Source organism: Loxodonta africana, chromosome 13 (assembly GCF_030014295.1).
Source record: "Loxodonta africana isolate mLoxAfr1 chromosome 13, mLoxAfr1.hap2, whole genome shotgun sequence".
In the NCBI taxonomy this organism is placed as follows: Eukaryota; Metazoa; Chordata; class Mammalia; order Proboscidea; family Elephantidae; genus Loxodonta; species Loxodonta africana.
This window is the reverse complement of record NC_087354.1, coordinates 22857163-22879153: the sequence shown is the minus strand read 5'-3', so window position 1 is coordinate 22879153 and position 21991 is coordinate 22857163. Positions and strand designations below refer to the sequence as shown.

Sequence of the window (21991 nt, the reverse complement as noted above, 5' to 3'; positions counted from 1 at the left end):
ATGATAAACTTTTTCCCAGCCTTTGCTTTCAACATATTTCTTTCTTTGCTTCTAAAATGTGTCTTTGTAGACGGTATATACACCTACTGCTTACTTATCGACTATCTTGTTATCCAACACTTCGCATTTAGGACAATAGTAAAAAATCTACTCTCTGACTATTTTGTGCATTAATGACCCAAATACCCTTGCCATACCCACTGCGTCCAGGGCACGTAGAGGGAGGAGTGACACCACCCTCGGGATATGTAACCTGAGTCCTGAACCTGTGGGGTGCTGACACTCTAGGTTCTCCCGGGTTGTGCCTCCCCACCCTCCTCCCAGCTGTCTCCCAGTGCGCTGCACCCTCTGACCTGTGCTTGCCTTGAGCACAGACACCGTGAGGCAGGCACCAGGAGCAAGGCACAGGCAGTGGGCTGCACTACTGCTCTCGTGCTTTTGGAGCCGCCCCTGGCCGAGGCTGGCGCGCACCGCCCTGCTTCCCATACCAAGTGCACTGTGGGACCTGAGCTGGGATGCTGGGCAGCCGAGGATGCCCAGCCAGCAGCCCACAGCATGGATTTGGACTCTGGCAAGCAGAGTGAGGGCAAGCTTGTGACCAGTGCAGTACAGAGGGGCTGTGGCTGCCCAACTTTGAGGGCTGGGGCCGAGAAGGAGGGGAGGCTAGGGCAGGAAATCATGAATATTTCACGTAACGCTGATTTTCGCATAACGACTTGGTCTTTGGGACCTATCCATGTTGATAAGTCAGAAGTGAGTGTAGTTGGGTCTTTGTTTTTTATGCAACCTGACAATCTCTGCCTTGTGATTAGAGTATTTAGCACAATCACACATTTAATATCATTATTCCTATCGTTGGATTTATGTCTGCCATTTTGCTATTTTCTATGTCATCTGTTTTTGGTTCTTCAGTCACTCATTTCGTTGCTTTTGTTTAAATTTAAGCAAATATTTTATATGTGCCATTTCAAGGCCTCTGTTATAATTTTTAAAAAATTTTATTTGTTGTTGAGTACATATACCAGAAAACATACACTAATTCTACATGTTTCTACTTGTACTATTTAGTGACACTGATTACATTCTTCAAGTTGTGCAGCCATTTTCACCCTCTTTTTCTGAGTTGTCTTCCTGCGTTAACATAAATTCACTGCCACCTAAGGTTCCTGTCTAATCTTTCAAGTTATTGTTGTTAATTTGATTCTATAGAGATAGTTCTTAAAAAGCATAATGTTCGAGGCAGACATTTTTTACTAGTCAAGCTAAATTATTGTTTGTTCTTAAGAAGACTTCAGGAGATATTTTTGGTTTACGGTTTAAAGCTTAACTCAGGGAATAGTTGCAGGGATTCATGCAATCTTCATGGCTCTAGGACCACCGCACTGGTTTCCACAACAGTTGTACTATCTTATGTTTCTACCAGCAATGGATAAGGGTTCCCCACAGCCTCACCAACAACATTTGTTGTTTTCTGTTTTTTTATCTTAGCCATCCTAGTGGGAGTGAAATGGTATCTCATTGTAGTTTTGATTTGCATCTCTCTAGTGATGGTGAAGGAAACCCTGGTGGTGTAGTGGTTTAGAGTTAGGGCTGCTAACCAGAAGGTCGGCAGTTCGAATCCACCAGGCACTCCTTGGAAACTCTGTGGGGCAGTTTTACTCTGTCCTGTAGGGTCGCTATGAGTCAGAAACGACTCGACGCCAGTAGGTTGTAGTGATGCTGAACATCTTTTCGTGTGCTTTGTGGCCATTTGAAAGTCTTCTTTGGTGTAATGTCTATTCAGGTCCTTTGCCCATTTTATGATTGGGTTATTTGTCTTTTTGTTGTCAAGTTTTATGTATATTTTGGTTATTAGATTATTGTTGGATATACGGTTTCCAAAGATATTCTCCCAGTCAGTAGCTTGGCTTTTTACTTTTTTGGTAAATAAAGGCTTTTGGATAAAAGTCTTTAATTTTTATGAGGTCTCATTGATCTATTTTGTCTTTTGCTATTTTGCTTTTGTTATATGAGATAATCCATTGTTGAAAGCTAGGCCTGACAGCGGTGCCCCTGCATTTTCTTCTCCTAAATGGTCATAATTAATTTTTTTGCTGCTGTTAAGCAACTGACATTCCACCCAGCATGGGCTATGTTTTCAAAATAATTATGGATTCTTCTCACTTTCATGACTGAGGAGGGGAACTTTGAATTATTTTTGCTAGTAGAGATGATCATTTGGGTAGTGTCATCCAGAATTTTCCTTAGGGCCAATTGAGTTCCTGTGGAATGATGGGTTGGAGTTAGAGATGCAGTGTTTTTCTGTGGAAGAAAGCTTTTTTTTCTCTTTGAAAACTGTTTTTTTTTAACATTGTCATTTTCAAACATTTCAGATGGACTCTGGGTGGACTCCAACATCCAACGTTTTGGTTAGTAGCTGAGCATGTTAACCATTTGTGTACCACCCAGGTACTCCTAGATTAGTATAGTTTTAATAAATTCTAGTACGTGTTAAGTAAATTAAAAGTCTATTGAAATTGTCTCCTAAGTATTCAGAAAAAAAAGCCTTGTATAGTAATAGTCCTTGCTGGTTTCCAGTTGCTTCACACATTTCGTGTGTGAGCTGCCATCCCCGGCATTGAGACAGCATAGTTTACGTTGTTCCTATTAATCCTCGTACTAGTTCTTGGTTTTAATTCCTCGTTTATTTTATTCTTTGTTTTTGGAGTATTTGCTTCATAGGCCTAACAGTGTGGCAAAATACAACTTACCTCAGGTTTATCAGGCATTAATAATGTTTTTAGAACTCTCCCCCAAAAGAGTATTTTGTCTGTCCTGAAGGTGATTATTCCAGGCATTAACAAGTGTTACTGAGGCTGATGTTGATCTTCCTAGCAGTACTTGATGACATGCTTAGCAGCCCCTGAGTTCAGAAATGACAGCTGGCTCTGTGGCTGCAGTCGTGCCGTTGGCAGTGCTGTCTGTGACCTTCGTCTTACCAGAGAGCATTTACCTGTATACTTGGAGTCTTACAGAGCTGTAGATAACATTGAGTCACTTGGGTTTGTTAGTCCTGAACTCCACAGGCCTTATCAGGGTAGGGCCTGTTGGTGTCACAGAGCAGACTGTGGGGCAGTGATGGAGTTTCGAGTTCTGGCCTCAGTGACTGTCATGCCCTCGCTTCCTGAGCTTCAGTCTGCACACAAAACTAAGCTAGGTCTTCAGCTCTTCACTGGTTTCCCAGAGGCAAGGCGTGTACATTTTTCTTAATCCTCATGAAATAAATTCCCTTCTTTTTTTATTTTTGAGAGTAATTTAATCATGATATCCCATTTTGGATTTCTGCCACAGATCCTTTTGTCCACCAAAGATGGTCAAATGAGATTTGTACACTAGAAAGTTTTATGTCTAGAGCTTAGGCAGAATTATTATGGGTGGCAAGCTTTAAAGTTAATAAGATTTGTGTACCCAAATTCTATTACTATAAAATTTGGATAACTTTTATTGACCTTCTTGTCTCTAATTTTGTTTACTGTGATTATAATCCATTAACTTTTTAATTTATGAACAGTGATGATTATTGATGGAAATTATGTGACTAACTTTTGTCCTTAAGTGGTGACAGCTGTAATACTATTGTCACTAGTTATTCTGTCACCTCTGAATTTAACTTTCCCAAGAAATTACACTATTTCATAAGGCAAACTTGTTATGTTTTTTTATATACTAATTGCATGATATACCGAAATATTTTATAAACTCTAGACCCAGTCTTAGAAATGGAAACCTGCTGTTGTCCAGTGTAAACTGGCAGAGTGGATTGAGTTTGCTATTACCTTCCCTTTTTGTTTTCCCTTCTCTTGTATTCAAGAGCTAGTGACTGCGTAATTTATTCTGCTTTCCTTGTCGGAAAGATGAAGTTTTCACAGGTTTTTTTACTTTTATTAAATTTATTTTCAAAGAAATTTTCATTGTAACATGCTTTTTTCTTCTCTGTGTAAGTAATCATATACTATTTTATCCTTAGGTTTGAGTTCTGGGAAGATTTCGAAGAAGACCACGGCAAAGGGAGAGAGAACGGTTACCAGAGTCTTCATAAAGTGCTAGAGCCTTTTCTTCTCCGAAGAGTCAAGAAAGATGTGGAGAAATCCCTTCCTGCCAAAGTGGAACAGATTCTCAGGGTGGAAATGTCAGCCCTTCAGAAACAGTATTACAAGTAAGTTCTTTTACCTCGGTTAGGCCTGAATAGGGTTGAGATTAGTACCATTAGATAAATATTAGGTAGATATTTGACAAATAAACTGCTTTTTCCAACGAAGTCTCCATTTAGAATTAAGTACTACTTTATTCAGAAAGAGGAAGTTTTATTATTCTTGCTTTTTTTATTTGGGTGAACGAGAAGCTAGCCGCACAGGACTTTTCACTATGTAAATGGTCTGCAGTATCCATTAACTCAGTGTTAATGCTTCTACCACTGAACAGGTATATTTCACTTACTCACATATTTCTTCTCTACCATTTATTTGATCATTTATTAAGCCTCTGCAATGTGTCAGGCCTTCTGCTAAATACTGGGCATTTAAAGGTGAATGTTTATATTCCCTGTTGTGTGATGGGGAAGACAGGCTGCAGACAAGTAATTGAAGCAGTGTGCTGTTCAGTAGCTGAGGCATGCACGGGGCGGTTGGGGAAGTTCAGAAGAAGTACTCAACTCTGTACGCCAGAGTGAATATTTTTCCCTTCATTAGGGCTCCAGGTGGACAGGCAGGTGGCGTACTTGATTTAGGTTATATTATGTTAAAGCTAAAAAACTGGGTTTGGGATAGAAAGCCATACATAATGTGCTTGTCATGAACTTTAGTTTTGATGATTTAAAGTTGGAACTGGAATAATTGGAACTAACAGTGTTGCCATAAAAGTCATGGTCATGGTCTTTTAAGTTAGAAGCCTGGTAATCTTTCTGATAATTTTCCCTGCTTGTTATTAATTAATACAACTAAATAAAAAATAAGATTTTAATTTCCAAAATGGCCACCTGGTCATTTTGCCTAACACTACCTGAATTTTTAAAAAACTTTATTATGGCAAATTTCAAATACATACAAAAATAGGATATACCCATGCACATGTAATCCAGCTTTAGCAATGATCATGGCTGACCTTCTTTCATCTGTATGTTCCCTTGTATCTACCCTTTCCCCCAGTTGTTTTGACGCATATCCCAGGTACATATCATAAATGTTTCAGTATAGATCTCTGAAAGGTTAAGGACTCTTTTTGTTGTTGGTAAGCATAATTTCAGTACTGTTATCATGCGTAAACAAACCAATAATTCCTTAACGTTTCTGTAGTATCCAGTGAGTGTTTATGTTTTCTTGGTTGCGCTCTGTGTGTGTGTGTGTGTGTGTATAAAACAAAGATGTCACTTAAAGGACTAAGGTGCACCTGACCCAAGCCATAGTGTTTTCAGTCGCCTCATATGCATGTGAAAGCTGGACAGTGAATAAGGAAGACCAAAGAAGAACGGATGCCTTTGATTTATGGTGTTGGCAAAGAATATTGAATGTACCATGGACTGCCAAAAGAACAAACAAATCTGTCGTGGAATAAGTACAACCAGAACGCCCCTTAGAAGCGAAGATGGCGAGACTTTGTCTTACGTACTTTGAACATGATGTCAGGAGGGATGAGTCCCTGGAGAAGGACGTCATGCTTGGTAAAGTAGAGGGTCAGTGAAAAAGAGGAAGACCCTCAACAAGGTGGATGATGTAGTGGCTGCAACAGTGGGCTCATGTGTAACAATGATCATGAGGATGGCGAAGGGGAGTGGGCAGTGTTTTGTTCTGTAGTACATAGGGTCACTATGAGTTGGAACCGACTCCATGGCACCTGACAGCCACCACCACCATGTATATACACAGACGTATATATGCGTATATATACTCTGTCTTATAAGGTCACTATGAATTGGACTTGACTGCAACAGGTATATATACATATGTACGTGCATGCATATACATACACAATTTCGCTTGTTTGAATTAAATAAGGTCCATATGCTATGATTAGTTGCTATGTCTCAAGTTTATTTTTATTATTCACCATCCTTTTTTTTCCTGTCTTTGTAAATTTTTTGAGTGAAGAAACTGAGTCTATGTTTTATTGATTTTTCTCGCAGCCCATACTTCGCTGATTTCAGCTCCACAACATCATTTAACATTTTTCTCTGAACTGTATATTTCCTTTACATTCATAAGTTTAGAGACTTGATTCGACTTTGATTCAACAATTCAAAGATGTATTCTTTCACAGAATTTTGTCTTTCTTTTTGGGATGTTAGCAGCTATTATTGAACATTGCCTAAATCATTAATTCATTAAAACCAAAGCTGTTGCCATCGTGTCCATTCCGACTCACAGCAACCCTATAGGAAAGAGTAAAACTGCCCAACAGGGTTTCCAAGGCTGTAAACGTCATAGAAGCAGACTGCCACATCTTTCTCCTGTGGAGTGGGTGGTGGGTTTGGACAGCCTACCTTCTGGTTAGCAGCCGAGCGTTTAACCATTATGCCACCAGGGCTCCTGTTAATTCATTAGTGGTTGTAAAATGGTAATAGTTAAATTTTACCACTCCTTCATTTATTAGCTGGAATACATCTATAAAAAGAAATTTCCCCATGTCAACTAAGGAGTAGTGCATATAGGAAAAGCAGGATAAATGCCTGATTTTTAATTTTTACTTTTACCATTTTCAAAAGCAAAAAAAATGGGTTATCGAGCTTCCTTCAAAGATTTTGACCAGTGAGATTTATTTTGACATGATTATGAGCTTGTAGATTTAAATATAATTTGCATTTCATTCCATTGCAGTTATTACCCATACTTATTCTCTAATTGTCTTATTTTTAGCCAGCGGGAGCTTATTCAAGTTGGTTATGTGTCCTTTTGACATAGTCCTAGTAGCATTTGATTGCTTCTTTGCTTTTTGGAAATGATAATACGTTCCAGATTCATCTTGTACGTTTTCTGCCCCAGAACTAGAGCCAGCCATTTATCCAAGAAACTCTAGATACCGTATTACTGGGATAGATGTGTTTGCAGGCCTTTTTAGTGGACAGAGTTAGGAAATCTCTTTCCTTGGTTTTAAAGATACAGGATTACAGAGCTTTTATTTGACTTTGTTCATCATAAATCCCAGTTCTTTAACCATACCAACCTAATTCATATTGTACACGCAACAGTCTTAGAGTAACTGTGCCAGAACTACCATCAACAATATGAATAGCAGAAACAGATTGATTTTTTTATTGTAGTATTTTTTTTTTAATTTAATTGTTAAGATGTATCCCACTAGAAATGGACAAGAGTCTTAAAGCACTTGAGATAGTTTCTCTTCTAGGTGGTTAGACCACCAACTGGATATATATGTTCATTTCATTTTATTTTTCATTTTCTGGGACTGCTTTGTTTAATTTTGTTATATAAGTCTTTAAATTTCAAAGTCAAAACTACAAAACCTGGTATGTTCCAAGATGTCTAGTCCCTGTCTCCTCCATTCTGGTTCCTCTTTCTCCATAGGTAATGGTAGTTTATTTTAAAAATTATAATCTTCTTTTTAATTATAAGCAAATACATTTTGCCTTTTTTTGTCTGCCTCCTCTTAGATAAATGGTCACATACTATATAAATGTTTCTGTACCCTAACTTTTTTTACTTAATGAAGTGTGCTGAAGATGCTCCTTATTTCTTTCTAAAACTGCATAGTCTTCCCACTCATGGTGGTCACCTTTTATTAAAATAGGAGATTGGCTTATAAAATAATCAGTGTCAACTGTGAATACTCTGTTCCCTTAAATTAATCAACCATATGAGACCAAATGGTCAACATTTACCCTGTAAAAAAGATGAGAAGCTAAGGAGACATGGGGAAGCTAGATTAATGGAAACTGAACTAAAAGAGTGGAAATAATGAGAATGTTGACACATGGTGAAAAATGTAACCAGTGTATGGAACAAGTTGTATAAAAATTGTTAAATGAGAACCTAACATGCTATATAAACTTTCACTTAAAAGACACACACAAACACACACACACAGACAAACTGCGTGGTATTTCACTGTTTATTCTACTGGTCCCCTATTGTAGGACATTTGGGTTGTTTCAGATACAACAGTTAAAATGGGCACATATCTTCTATATTAAGTTACACCTTTTGGGCAGCTTATTTCATTTTGCAGTAGAGAGTACTTAAGGGACAATTCGTGTGTGTATGTATACGCATACGTTTATTGTTTCTTTTTAATACTCCTGTGAGCCGTGGTATTCAGTGACATTGGAATATTAAGTGGAATGATCAACGTGCTGAATGTGACTGGAGACACGAGGCCTGGTTTGGTGGGAGGAGATGCAAAATAAAATCTCTTCCTCTGTTTAAACTTTCTGTAGGCTTTTTTTTTTTTTTTGGTGTGTTTTTCAGTAACACTGCTGTTTCTTACAATCTCGTGGCACCCTCTGCTTCTTGGAATGTAATGACATCAGTATCATGTTCACTTGCAGGTGGATTCTGACCAGGAATTACAAGGCTCTTGCCAAAGGAACAAGAGGCAGCACGTCAGGTTTCCTTAATATTGTGATGGAGCTGAAAAAATGCTGCAACCACTGTTATCTGATTAAACCCCCTGAAGAGAACGAGAGGGAAAACGGCCAGGAGATTCTTCTGGTGTGTTCTGGTTCTAATTACTCTCTCAAAAACCGTTTATTCTCTGTAAGGCACTTTTGATAATAACGGTCCTTTTCCTCCTTACTGGTTCTTCAAGAAGCACCAAAAAGAAGCTGTAAGAACAGGTGAGAGAAGTTAAATAACTAGGGAAAAGTGTAGAAACTCCAGTGTCACCCTGCCACCGCCGTCGAGTTGATTCCGACTCATGGCGACCCTATAGGACAGAGGAGAACTACCCCATAGAGTTTCCGAGGAGCGCCTGGTGGATTTGAACTGCTGACCTCTTGGTTAGCAGCTGTAGCACTTAACCACTACGCCACCAGCGTTTCCACAGTGTCACAGAGCATTTCAGGAATTGTTGGTCAGTCAGATTGCCGAGGGCTTCTGAAAGCTTAAAGAGGATTTTAAAAATGTGAGTTCTTTGAGATGAAGGGCAGGCTGAAGTGTGGGTTTGAACATGATGATGAGAGTGTCTTTTGTGTTTTTAGTCCCTGATCAGGAGCAGTGGGAAGCTGATTCTATTAGATAAGCTGTTGACAAGACTTCGAGAAAGGGGGAACAGGGTCCTTATCTTCTCCCAGATGGTGAGAATGTTGGATATCTTGGCAGAATACCTGACTATTAAGCACTATCCTTTCCAGGTAAGAATGATCAGTAATTGTGCACACTCTCTCTCTCTCTCAACTTGGGTTGTGTGCCTTGCTTGCAGCACTGTCCTAAAGTAGAAAACAATCCTAAATTGAGATTAGGTTTCCTGAGAGGATCTTAGTTTTTACTCCTTTGCCTTTAGGCTACCCTATATAATGAAAATGGTCATGTGGGGATCATTCTTTTTTTTTTTCTTTTCTTTTTAATTAGAGAAAGGAAAATTGGGCAAGAGAAAAGAATGTTAGAGTAGATAATGTCTTAATCTCCAAGTCTGTGGTAAAAATAGAAGACAGAAGTGTGAACCTGGTTTTAGAAGCCCGAATCCTAGGAAGAAAGAAAATAAGAGGTGACGGTGTTGTACACGCATCCCAGCGGAAGCTGGCCCTGCCTGTGAGCCTGGGAAGAAGCAGAACAGGGGCACCTGCTGATCTCTGAAGCAAGTGGTCATGGCTTCCCTTCTCCCAGGATTTCCTGTTCATTTGGTTATCTCTATAGGGAAAGAGAATGTCTTCAGCATAATGATATTTTTCTGTTAGATTTTGGGAAATTTATCTCTGATCCGTTTACGAATATGTATGCACTTTACCTTGAGTCTTGCAGTAATATTTTTGTGACGCTATGATCAACTCATAATTTGCTGATATTGAAGAAATTTGGAGGCAGTTACTGTCTTCTAGGAAGGCCAAGCTTTAAGACTCAGTAACAGCGTCTTTCAAAATATCCTAAGAGGCATTGTTATATCCACAATACCTTACGTGGTCTTTCAGCAGCTGTCTTAGAATATAGTTTAACATTGTGGTTATTATTAAAAAAAATACCACACTGTAAAAAGACAATTATTTCTCAGTGTATTGGCCCCCGTGAACTTTTAGTTCTAGCTAATCATTTGATACCAACTGAAACAAGACTACATTACTCTCTAGGGAATAACTGAGCTGGAGTCCATTCAGATTTATCTTGTCTAATCAGGGACTTTTAGGTAATAGACTTAATCTGTGCTTAAAGGAAGACATATAAGTTTTCTGTTGTCAAATATAGACTATCAAACTGCCATTTAGGCATATCTCTGGTTTAAAGGCTCTGATAGTCAGTGAGAAGAGGAAAGCAGATTCCCATATGTGATTGACCTTGTTTTTACACAGCTGTGGGTCTGGTAGGCAGATCTCTGGGGTGGGGAGATAACAGGTCCTTCCAGACTCTGCTGCCAGCCAGTCACTGGGCCTTGGGCAGCTGACGTCACCTCTCAAGTCAGTTCTGCCTTCTATAAAGTGAGGTATTTTGCTTGGAAATGTGAGGGAAGAAATGTGCAAAAGATTCCAAAGAGTGAGAAATCCTTTGTATGTACAGTATGTGGGCAATAACTACTCAGGATTTGTCTTACATATTATATGTTTTAGCTATGGTGACATTGTTTTGCACCTAGAACTGACATGTGCTCTAAGAAAAGAACTCTATTCCACTACTAAATACCAGAGGCTCTCTTAAAGATATAGCTTGGCTGGTTGAATAGAATTCCCCAGTACAATTTGCACTGATTTCACAGTGTAATCTTTGGGAAAGCTGGGGTGTATAATCAATTTTAACTTTTTTAAAATATTGTGGCAAAATGTTTTCCAAACAAAATTATGTAAATAATTTTTTTTGTGTGTATAGCACTTAATAATCCTGAAGCTCTTAGCCACATTAGGTAAGAATATCATTTTTCTCAGGAGCTAACTATTAGGTATTTACAGATGTAGAAGCAAACAAAGCCTCTAAGCAAAAGTTGGGCTGGCGTCTTTCCCCTTACAGGTCCTTGCAGCCATCTGATCCTTGGGTAAACCTAAGAGCCCTGTGAATCAGAAGCTAATGACCTCGAGTCTATAAGTGGAGAGCTTGGGTCAAGTAGGGTGTGCTGCTTAAGGACAGCCCTTTGGCAGCCCTTTGCCAGTGCTTTCTGGTTATTTTTACTCCGTGTTGGGAGTGATAAAAGGTTGCAAGCCTGGTGTTCTATTCTGGTGTAGCTGACCTTTCTGCCTTATGATTTTCTTGTGGTGTATTTTTACAGCGCCTGGATGGTTCCATCAAGGGAGAAATCCGAAAACAGGCACTGGATCACTTCAATGCAGACGGGTCTGAGGTACACCATGCATGGCTTTGTTCTTTGGGCAGTTTGAGCTCTGGATCAAGGGGAAAGCCTTTCCAGCTTAATGCATTCTGTTGAAGGAACAATTTACAGGGCAGTTTTTCTGCCTTGAGAAGGGAATGAGAAATCCCTACCATAGAACATGCCTGTTAGTTTAGTTTGTCACCCCAGGAGGCAGGTGCGTGCTTCTTTATCTCTCTGGTCTTTATTAATGAAATGATAGTTCTGGTATCAACTGAGTATTCTCTCTGATGGCTTCCAGATACCAAATTTCGGGCTTGGGAGAGCGGCAAGGCAAGGATGGGAGGTGGGGGAGGGCTGACCAGTAGCATTAACTTGACATGTATGTAACACAGAAGGTTCTGATCTGTATTTTTTTGGTGACTGAGGGTAGAGAACAACATCTACCACATCTCATTTGTTGGACTCCTGGTCCCATGTGGCGTAACGTTCTTGCTTTAGCTAACAGCTACATTTTTCAACCAGTAAGCGTCCAGTTTAGATTTGGCCTTGTAAAGTATTTTGGTTTTGAAGCATCTATAGAGCTACTAAGGACAAGAACAAATTAGAAACTATGGTAACATTATAGTTTGTGCATATCGAACTATTAAATGCCATAGGATTTGAGAGAAGTGGGGGAGAAGAGGTTTAATGTCAGTAAAGCTGTAGCAATGTAGAGAGAGCTAGAAGTGTTTCCAAGAGAATGTTAGAATTTCTGGAGCTTGGGCCACTGTTTTGTGTATTTAAAACAGACTTTGCTTCCTGCTTTCTTAAGACTTCTAACAACTTTTAGTGTCTGTGTCTGTTGCTCAAGAATGCTCAAGAATGGTATCCCTTCTGCTTCTAGACTCACAGATAGTATTACTTAAACTGTAATATCCTGGCTACTTCTGTAGCCTAAAATTTTAGTTCTGCTTTAGGGGCTTTGGGCACAAGGCTGTTGAGAACCAAGGTTCTGAATGGTTAAGGATAAGAGTAATTAAATTGCTAAAAATGTTAACGATCGTCTAATTCCCATCCCTCCTTTTCCTCCTCTATGTTTTTTCAACTATAAAATCACAATAATTCTAGTACGTACTTCAGAATATTTCTGTGAGGACTGAATGCGATAACCAACGTAAAGCACTGAGCACATGCTGTTGTCAGGTGCTGTCCAGTCAGTTCTGACTCACAGCAACCCCATGCACAACGGAATGAAGCGCTGCCTGGTCCTGTGCCACCCTCACAGTTTTTGCCATGTTTAAGCCCATGGTTGTATCCACTGTGTCAGTTCATCTCACTGAGGGTTTTCGTCTTTTTTGCTCACCCTCTATTTTACCAAGCATGATGTCCTTCTTCAGGGAGTGATGGTCCCTCCTGATAACATGCCTAAAGTATGTGAAACAAATCGCCATCTTCGCTTCTAAGGAGCATTCTGGCTGTACTTCTTCCCAGACAGATTTGTTCATTCTTAACGTCAGTCCATTCAGTATTCTTCTCCAGCGCCATAATTCAAACGCATCACTTCTTCTTTGGTCTTCTTCATTCATTGTCCAGCTTTTGCATGCATATGAGGCGATTGAAAATACCACGGCTGTGACCCAAGCCTCAGCGTACCTTAGTCCTGAAAGTGATATTTTTGTTTTGTAACACTTTAAAGAGGTCTTTTGCAGCAGATTTGCCTAATGCAATTCATTGTTTGATTTCTTGACTGCTGCTTCCAGGGGTGTTGATTGTGGATCCAAGTAAAACGAAATCCTTGACCGCTTCAGTCTTTTTTTCAGTTTATCATGATATTGCTTATTGATCCAGTTGTGAGGATTTTTGTTTTCTTAATGTAATTTATGTAATCAGTGTAATCTGTACTGACGGTTGTAGTCTTTGATCAGTGTTTTAAGTCCTTTTCACTTCAGCAAGCCAGGTTGTGTCATCTGCATATTGCAGGTTGTTAACGAGCCTTCCTTCAATCCTGATGCCTAGTTCTTCTTCAGGTAGTCCAGTTTCTTGGTTTATTTGCTAAGTGTACAGGTTGAATAAGTATGGTGAAAGGATACAACCCTGATGGACACCTTTCCTGACTTTAAACTACATAGTACCTCCTTGTTCTGTTTGAATGACTGCTTCTTGGTCTATGTGCAGGTTCCCCGTAAGCACAATCAAGTGTTCTGGAATCCCCATTCTTGCAATGTTACCCATAATTTGTTAGGATCTATACAGTCAAATGACTTTGCATAGTCAGTAAAACATAGGTAAACATCTTTCTGGTAGCCTCTGCTTCCAGCCAATATTCATCTGACATCAGCAGTGATATCCCTGGTTCCAAGCCCTCTTCTGAATCCTGGCTGAATTTCTGGCAGTTCCCTGTTGACGTACTGCTGCAACCGTTTTTGAATTAACTTCAGCAAAATTTGACTTGTGTGTGATATTAATGGGAATTGTTTGATAATTTCCTTCTGTTGGATCACCTTTCTTTGGAATGGGTATAGATATGGATCTCTTCCAGTTGCTTGGCCAGGTAGCTGCCTTCCAAATTTCTTGGCATAGATAAGTGAGCGTTTCCAGCATTGCATCTGTTTGTCGGAACATCTTGATTGATATTCCCTTAGTTCCTGGAGCCTTGTTTTTTGCCAATGCCTTCAGTACAGCTTGGACTTCTTTTAATACCATTGGTTCTTGACCATATGCTACCTCCTGAAATGGATGAATGTTGACCAATTCTTTTTGGTATAGTGATTCTGTGTATTCCTTCCATCTTTTTTTGATGCTTCCAGCGTTGTTTAATATTTTCCCTGTAGAATTCCTTCAGTATTGCAACTCAAAGCTTGAATTTTTTCTTTAGTTTTTTCAGCTTGAGAAATGCCAAGCGTGTTCTTCCGTTTTGGTTTTCTAACTCTCGCTCTTTGCATATGTCCTTATAATACTTTGTCTTGTGGAGCCTCCCTTTGAAATCTTCTGTTCAGCTCTTTTACTTCATCATTTTTTCCATTCCTTTTAGCTATTTTAAAGAAAAAGAGTCTCTTCTGATATCCAGTGTAGTGCTTTCTTTTCTGTCTTTTTAATGACTTTTTGCTTTCTTCATGTATGATATCCTTCATGTCATTCCACAACTGGTCTGATCTTCAGTCATTAGTGTTCAGTACTTGTTGAATTCTTGAGATGGTCTTTAAATTTGTGGGATATACTCAAGGTCATACTTTGGCTCTTGTGAACTTGTTCTCATATCCTTCAGCTTCAACTTGAACTTGCATATGAGCAACTGATGGTCTGTTCTGTAACCGGTCCCTGGCCTTATTCTGACTGATGATATTGAGCTTCTGCATCATCTCTTTCCACAGATATAGTCTATTTGATGCCTGTGTATTCCATCTGGTGAGGTCCATGTGTATAGTCACTGTTTATTAGTTGAAAAAATGTATTTCTAACGAATAGTTCATTGGTCTTGCAGAATTCTGTCATGTGATCTCTGGCATTGTTTCTGTCATCAAGGTCAGATTTTCTAACTACTGATCCTTTTTCTTTGTTTCCAGCTTTGATATTCCAATCACCAGTAATAATCAATGCATCTTGATTGCATGTTTGATAAATTTCAGGCAGCAGAAGTTGGTAAAAATCTTTAATTTATCTTTGGCATTAGTGGTTAATGTGTGAATTTGAATAATAGTTGTATTAACGGGTGTTTCTTGCAGGCGTATGGATATTATCCTATCACTGACAGTGTTGTACATCAGGATAGGTCTTGATTCTTTTTGACAGTGTATGCAATGCTGTTCCTCAGTTTGTCCTTCCCGACATAGTAGACCATATGATTGCCCTATTCAGAAAGCTTTTCACAGGTCAATTTTTTTTTTTTGAAGTAGATTGCCATGTCCTTCTTTGTAGTCTGCCTTAGTCTGGAAGCTCCATTGAAACCTGTGGACCATGGGTGACCCTGCAGGTATCTGAAATACTGGTGGCATAGCTTCCAGCATCAGAGCAACACGCAAGCCACCACAGTAGGATAGACTGACGGAAGAATGGCAGAGCACATAGTAAGCAGTCAGTAAATGTTACCTATTTTAATTTTTTGGTATTTGTTGAAATTGGTTTTGTGTTCCCTGAAAAACCTAAAGTTGCATTTTGTCTAGCTCTGATTGATTACCCTCTTCTACCATGTTGACTATATATAGAATACAGGTTTTCTGCTATTTTCTGCAAATTCAAGTCATTTGTTAATTAATTAAAAGATACTTTATCATTGGGAAAAAAAATATATGCTCATTCAGAGAATATGGAGGATGGTGAAAGTACAACAAAGAGAAGTTGTATGTAATCCCCACCCCAGAGACAACTTGCTGTCGCATCATTTGGGTATATTTCCATTCAGAGTGGGTGGAACTGTTTATTTCTGTGTATGTTTACATAATTGGAATCATGCCGCATAGAGCTTTGTTATCTCCTTTCTGTCAAAATTATATGCCGAGCATTTTCTCCACATCATGAAAGATTTTTCAGAATTTTAATTTCTAATATTTTCTCAGCCTGTATTTATTATGTATTTAACCATTGTATTATTGATGGATGTCTACTTAAGAGGGTATGAGCATTTTTTAGTGATTTTTGATACATTTAGCTAAATTACTTTCCCCAATTTATCTTCATTCAGTTTATGAACAAAGATTTCCATTTTACTTCACCCTTAGTAACATTGAGTTTCATAATTTTTACAGTTTTGATAATAGACAAAAATAACAATTCATATTATCTTTAATAAAGAGTGACATTAAAAATTGTTTATATTGTCTTTCAGTCTCCAGGTATTATTTAAGATTTAGGTATCCAAAAGCGGTTACTACTTACCTGCAGGCTTCTCCAGGGTCATCTTGAGAGAGTGTTGTCGGTTGGTGTTTCTTCCAAAAGGATGGCAGTGTGTGTGCCTAGGTCCACCTGCTGATCAGTTCTTTATTGGAATTGTTTGAAGCCCTTGCAATAGCTATCTCCATTTTTATTTCTATGGCTTGATGCTTTGGAATGTGACTGACGTGGAGACCTTTTCATTCCATTTATATATGTATGTTAAGTATACCTCTTATCAAGCTGTAACACTGAACTGCCAGTTTTTGAGTGCCACTTCTGTTCCGGAATGGTGTCAGGCCCTTAACATACATTATCAAATTCTCTGTAATTAGAAATCTTGCCTTTTTTTGCTTCTCGTGTTTTTCTTTCTGTCTCACATAGCTTATTCTCTTGCTCCACCTCATATTTTTCTGCACACTTAGACACAGGCAGGTATATGGTGCCTGCCCAGTCTCAGTTAGAATGAGTCAGTGCCTGAGTCTTTTACGCCCATGGCTCTTTAGCATAAACCTGCTCTGGTTTTCTTTTTGCGTGTTCTGCGGTGACTAAGGAGCCTGTGCTTCTCAGCAGTGCCCACATGTCACCTGTTCAGTGTAGTGTAGTGTTTCTGTATTTCTTACCAGCCTGACAAATGGTTGGACGTTTACATGGAACAGTATCCTTGTTTATACTGACTGCCTTCACGCAGAAAATAAATGTCTAGGTAGCTTGCTGGAATGATCCCCTTGATAATTAGGTTTGTCTGTTTTTTTTTTTTTTTAACTTCTTGCATACTAGATTCAGCTAGAGATAACACTAATTTCCTCTCTCCCGTTGCTTTATTAGATTCTACTCTATTCCTTAGTTTATTGCACTGATTCTTTCCTCTTTGATCAAAGTTGAGTCTGCCATCAAGTCCCTGACATTCTTTTAGCCTCCATAAAGTGTGTCCATCATATCTCACTTTTCTTCATACCTGCAGGGGTTTCCAGGTTTAAGGGCTTATTGGACTGTGAAACTGTTTCTGAGAAGGCCACTGCATAAAGTAGTGTATTGCATTGTGTACAGGACTTCTGTTTCCTGCTCTCGACAAGGGCTGGTGGCCTGGGAATCAATTTGGCTTCAGCGGACACAGTTGTCATCTTTGACTCTGATTGGAACCCCCAGAATGACTTGCAGGCACAAGCCCGAGCTCACAGAATTGGCCAGAAGAAACAGGTCAGTGGGGAGAAGCTTCTGGATGTGGCTCAACCTGGGGGAGAATTCAGTCCTTTCAGGGTGCTTGTAAAATGCTTTTTCCCCATTTTACCCTTATTTCCCTAAGGGTGGATTTCTCTTCGTTAAGTTTCTCTTCTTTGATGTTTTTAAATGAAAAGTACATCGCTAGTAACTTTCTGTGAGTTTACCCCAAGATGGATACTTGATGAATAGACTAAACTTTTTTTTTTAACTTTAATATGGAGAAGTTGTTAAATATTCTAATACTGCTCAAGATGGTCTATTTTTGACAGTGTTAGCTCTGAAGTACGTTAGAAAAGTCATGTTTGCTTTCTTCATATATGGTTCTTAAGTTTGCTCTAGCACTGGTTAGCTTGTAAGTTTCACACTTGACCAGAGGTTCAGTTTTGGTGAAATTCTCCATCAATGAAACTGATTATTCTTTAGCAAGTGTTTTTTATTAGAGTAAAGCTATAGGATAATAATTCGTTAGAGACAGTTTAAGAATATAACCTGCTGTAGATAGTAAAATAAATTGTGTCTACATAAGGTACTTGCCCGGGTAGATAGCTTACAGTCATTTACAGCTGTAGAGAGCAAGTCTTTTTTATTTTCTTCTGGGCAGAGGAAAAAAGAAAAAAAAAAAAAAATGAGGCATCAGCGTAACAGTTCTTCTTCTGCAGGTAAATATTTACCGCTTGGTTACGAAGGGGACCGTGGAGGAGGAGATCATAGAACGAGCCAAAAAGAAGATGGTATTGGACCATCTGGTGATTCAGCGCATGGACACCACTGGCCGGACGGTCCTGGAAAACAACTCAGGAAGGTCCAAGTAAGTGTCGGAAAGATGGAGGTGGGCAGAATCAAACCGATTTTGCGTCCGTATTTGGTGTAATTTATTCTTCCAGAAGGATTCTCTACCACAGACATTAGCCTCTTAGTTACCTGGAAAAGGCCAGGTCATAACCACAAGGAGATGGCATTTTCACTTTAATTGGCTTTCTCTGTTTTCCCACTTAAGCGTGCGTGAATCTCTGGCTGTCTCTTTCTCCCCCTTTCTTCCTTTTTTGCACCTTTCCCTTGCTTTCTGCTTTTCACTCTACGTGTGGCCTGTGACACAGCGGCAGCGGTGGCAGCTGTGTGTTCCCCCTTAGACTTCCCTTGGGCACAGGGATGCTTTTGACTTTTCAGTAGTGACAATCACCAGATTGAGTTGGCAACTGTTTTCTTACTGTTTGTAAAAATGCTTGTATGGGTATTATTATTTACTTCTTATTGAAAACAGAAAAATGTATAAAAGGAAAGTAGTGAACTTTCAATTAAATTTCAGAAGGACAACTATTTTTCTCTTACTGAATTTAAATTTTGACCAGATTGTTGAGTATTTCTACTGTGGTAGCCCTGCAGCCTGTTTCCTCAGTAGAATTATTTTCAGGTCATTTTCCATTCAAGAAGAGCCTAGATTAGAAAAACTTGGCTCTTCTGCTTTGCATCAGAGGTGAGGAGATTGAAAATTCTAGTGAATGTTAACTTTCTGAATCAAAGGACGAAGAGAATGAAGATCAGAACTCTGTTCTTTCATGTTGGTTAATCTTTCTTGGTTAACTGGGTAATAGATGAGCCCACAGGGAAATAATTATTTTTACTTTGTGTTTTGCTAGGTTCAGTTTACCTCCACAGACTCATCCTCTGGATTAAAAAAAAAAATTATTTGAGAGATGGTTTTTCTTGAGGCAGAATTTATATTTTCATCAGTAATTTGATGCCTTTATAAGGGGTAGATATTCTGCAGTAGAACCTCTCAGAGATGATTTGACAGTCCTCAGGTTACAGCTACATTTTCCTTCTACAGCTCAAATCCTTTTAATAAAGAAGAGCTGACAGCAATTTTGAAATTTGGAGCCGAAGATCTCTTCAAAGAACTTGAAGGGGAGGAGTCAGAGCCTCAGGTAATTAATAATGAGAAAAACAGTGTTTTTGAGAACGATTGTCTGTGAGAGTCTCAGTTTTTCCCGGATGTGAATTCTGAGTCTGTGTTAGAGGCATTTGTAAAGAAAGAGTAATTATTCTTTTTTTTTTTTTCCTTATGGAACATAAAAAAAATAAATAAATAAAGCTCTTATTAAATAACATAGGAAAGAACATGAAAAATATTTGAAGATTCTGTCTTGGGTTTTTTTTTTTTATTCCACTTCTCCTGTCATTTCTGAAGTTTTACATCGTGATTTCTATAAGTAATATAATGATCTGGAACTCCAGAAGTAAAAGATACAGAGCTGAGACTAAAATTAAGTGGACTATCAGAAAGGAGGAAACCCTGATGGCACAGTGCTTAAGAGCTGCAGCTGGTAACCGAAGGGCAGCGGTTTGAACCCACCAGGCACTCCTTGGGACCTGTACGGGGCGGTTCTGCCCTGTCCTGTAGGCTCACTGTGAGTCGGAATTGACCCGACGGCAGCGGGTTTGGTTTTTTCGGTTTTATCAGAAAGGATGGTTGGTCTCTTTGTACCCAGCATTTGCAGTGAGTGCTGATCACTGTTGCCGTTTCACCGTATTTGTGTTGCTGTTGACGTTTTAGGAAATGGATATAGATGAAATTTTGCGCTTGGCTGAAACCAGAGAGAATGAAGTATCAACAAGTGCGACAGATGAGCTTCTGTCACAGTTTAAGGTATTTCAGTGTAATTCATAAACTCATAATTAATCTCTACGAGTACTTCCTGCTTTTTCCTTTATCTTAATGAATACAGAACCTTGTTATCACTATCTTTGAGTTGTAAGCTGTAAGACTCTATAGTTCTCCTCATGAAGGTAAACCACTCAGTTGTCCATCGTGCCCAGAGTCAGTGTATAGAGGAAGTCAGTGGAGTAAGTGGAGAACCACAGTAACGTGGAGCTCTGGGAAGTGTGGACGGGTATGTAGGAGACACTGATAGAATTAGATGCCAAAGAGAGGTCAAAGGTATGAGAACAGAAGGTGACAATTAGGCGACTCTTGGTGACTTGGTAGAAATGACTTTATTATTTTTTTTTTTAGGGAAATGGAGGAGTGGTTAACAGTGTCTGATGTGACAGAAAATTAAATGGGATCAGGGCAGAAATCAGGAGCTGGGAACCGGGTGACTTGAAGTGGCAACAATGAGTATAGACATGACTAAAAAGCTTAGTGAAGAGTACAGGGATGGTAATTTATGGGGATAGAAGGGTCAAACAAGACAAGGCTTTTGAAAGGTGTTACTGTGTTTCTAGGCTGAGGAAAGAACTTGAGAGTAGGGAGATATTTTGAAGGTTCTAAGGAAAGAATGGAAACCCTGGTAGTGGAGTGGTTAAGTGCTGCCACTGCTAACCAAAGGGTTGGCAGTTCAAATCCACCAGGCAGTCCTTGGAAACCCTATGGGGCAGTTCTACTGTGTCCTATAGGGTCGCTATGAGTCAGAATTGACTTGACAGCAGTGGGTTTGGTTTTTGGTTTTTTAAAAGGAAAGGAGGAAAATTTGATGGCACATTGTCCCAGAGGATACTGGAAGCAATGCAGGCCAAAGCATAGATGAAGTTGGCCTTTGAAAGAAAAAGGAAAGTACACAAGAAGAGGAGAGAGAAGATGTGGGAGTCCCAATTACTTACCAGCAAAGTAATCGAGGTGTTTGCTGAGAAGTGGAAAAGGCTTGGGGCGACCATGGGTGGGAGTGGAAGTTGTGGGAAGGAACTTGTTAGGGAGTCAGCTGAATTTAGATAAACTGGCTTTGAAGTGGAACCAGTCAGCAGCATTATATGGCTTTCTTCAGCAGTATTTGATGTCAGAGAAATATGATCAGTTGGCAGCCCCAAACTGGGAGATTAGTTTGAAGATACAGGAAGATCAGAGGCAAGGAATTTCAAGATTTCAGCGAGAACGTAGTTGAAAGGATTGGCCATGACTTGGTTCCATGCAGGGCAAAGAAGCAGGACAGACCTGGAAAGTTACAATGATGGTCAAGTGCAGTGAACCCATTAGGAATGAGGGAGAAGCGGGTGAAGTATTTGGAAGGAAGCAGAACTACGTGATGAGGGCCAAGGTTGGCCACATTTGTGTAAACGTAAGGACAACGAAGGAGTTGAGTGGGTCAGAAAGCTCCAGGCCCAGAGTTGATGTATCTGAGGATGCAGAGAATGGGGTGGAGAAGGACAAAAGTGCTTCACCTGGTTACCATTTCTGTGATTACTGCTCCCTTTTTAAACATAATGTTGTCTCGGTCAGGATATTATATGATTATTTAGGTAGAAAACTTTCAGATATCAGTTAATCAAAAGTGGTCAGCACATTACTGGTTACTCTTGCCTTTCTAAAGCCCTTTTGGCCATTATGTTTTAACACCTGGTCAAGTGATTTAATTAAGAGTAGGAGTCCTAGAGGCTAGGTGTGGAGTGCTTGAGGTAAATCATCTTTATCTTTCCTGATAATTTTTTTTTTTTTAAATCCTAACTTAACGTATTGGGAAGACAACCTTTTTTTTTTCCCTTTACTTAGCCT

General features: G+C 39.3%; 1 protein-coding gene across 8 annotated transcripts in view; it reads left to right on the top strand.

Annotated features, from left to right (window-relative positions):
• The window catches only part of CHD2 (chromodomain helicase DNA binding protein 2), a 152607-nt gene that overhangs the window by 73509 nt on the left and 57107 nt on the right, over positions 1-21991 (top strand). For 7 of the 8 annotated variants that reach the window (XM_064267079.1, XM_064267080.1, XM_064267076.1 and 4 more), the window contains 9 exons: positions 2373-2408; positions 4007-4195; positions 8537-8699; positions 9188-9340; positions 11395-11466; positions 17332-17481; positions 18165-18313; positions 19334-19430; positions 20060-20152. In XM_064267079.1, the coding sequence (XP_064123149.1) occupies positions 2373-2408; positions 4007-4195; positions 8537-8699; positions 9188-9340; positions 11395-11466; positions 17332-17481; positions 18165-18313; positions 19334-19430; positions 20060-20152 (1102 nt within the window). The remainder of the gene's footprint in view (positions 1-2372; positions 2409-4006; positions 4196-8536; positions 8700-9187; positions 9341-11394; positions 11467-17331; positions 17482-18164; positions 18314-19333; positions 19431-20059; positions 20153-21991) is intronic. The other variant, XM_064267074.1, reaches the window with a different exon arrangement.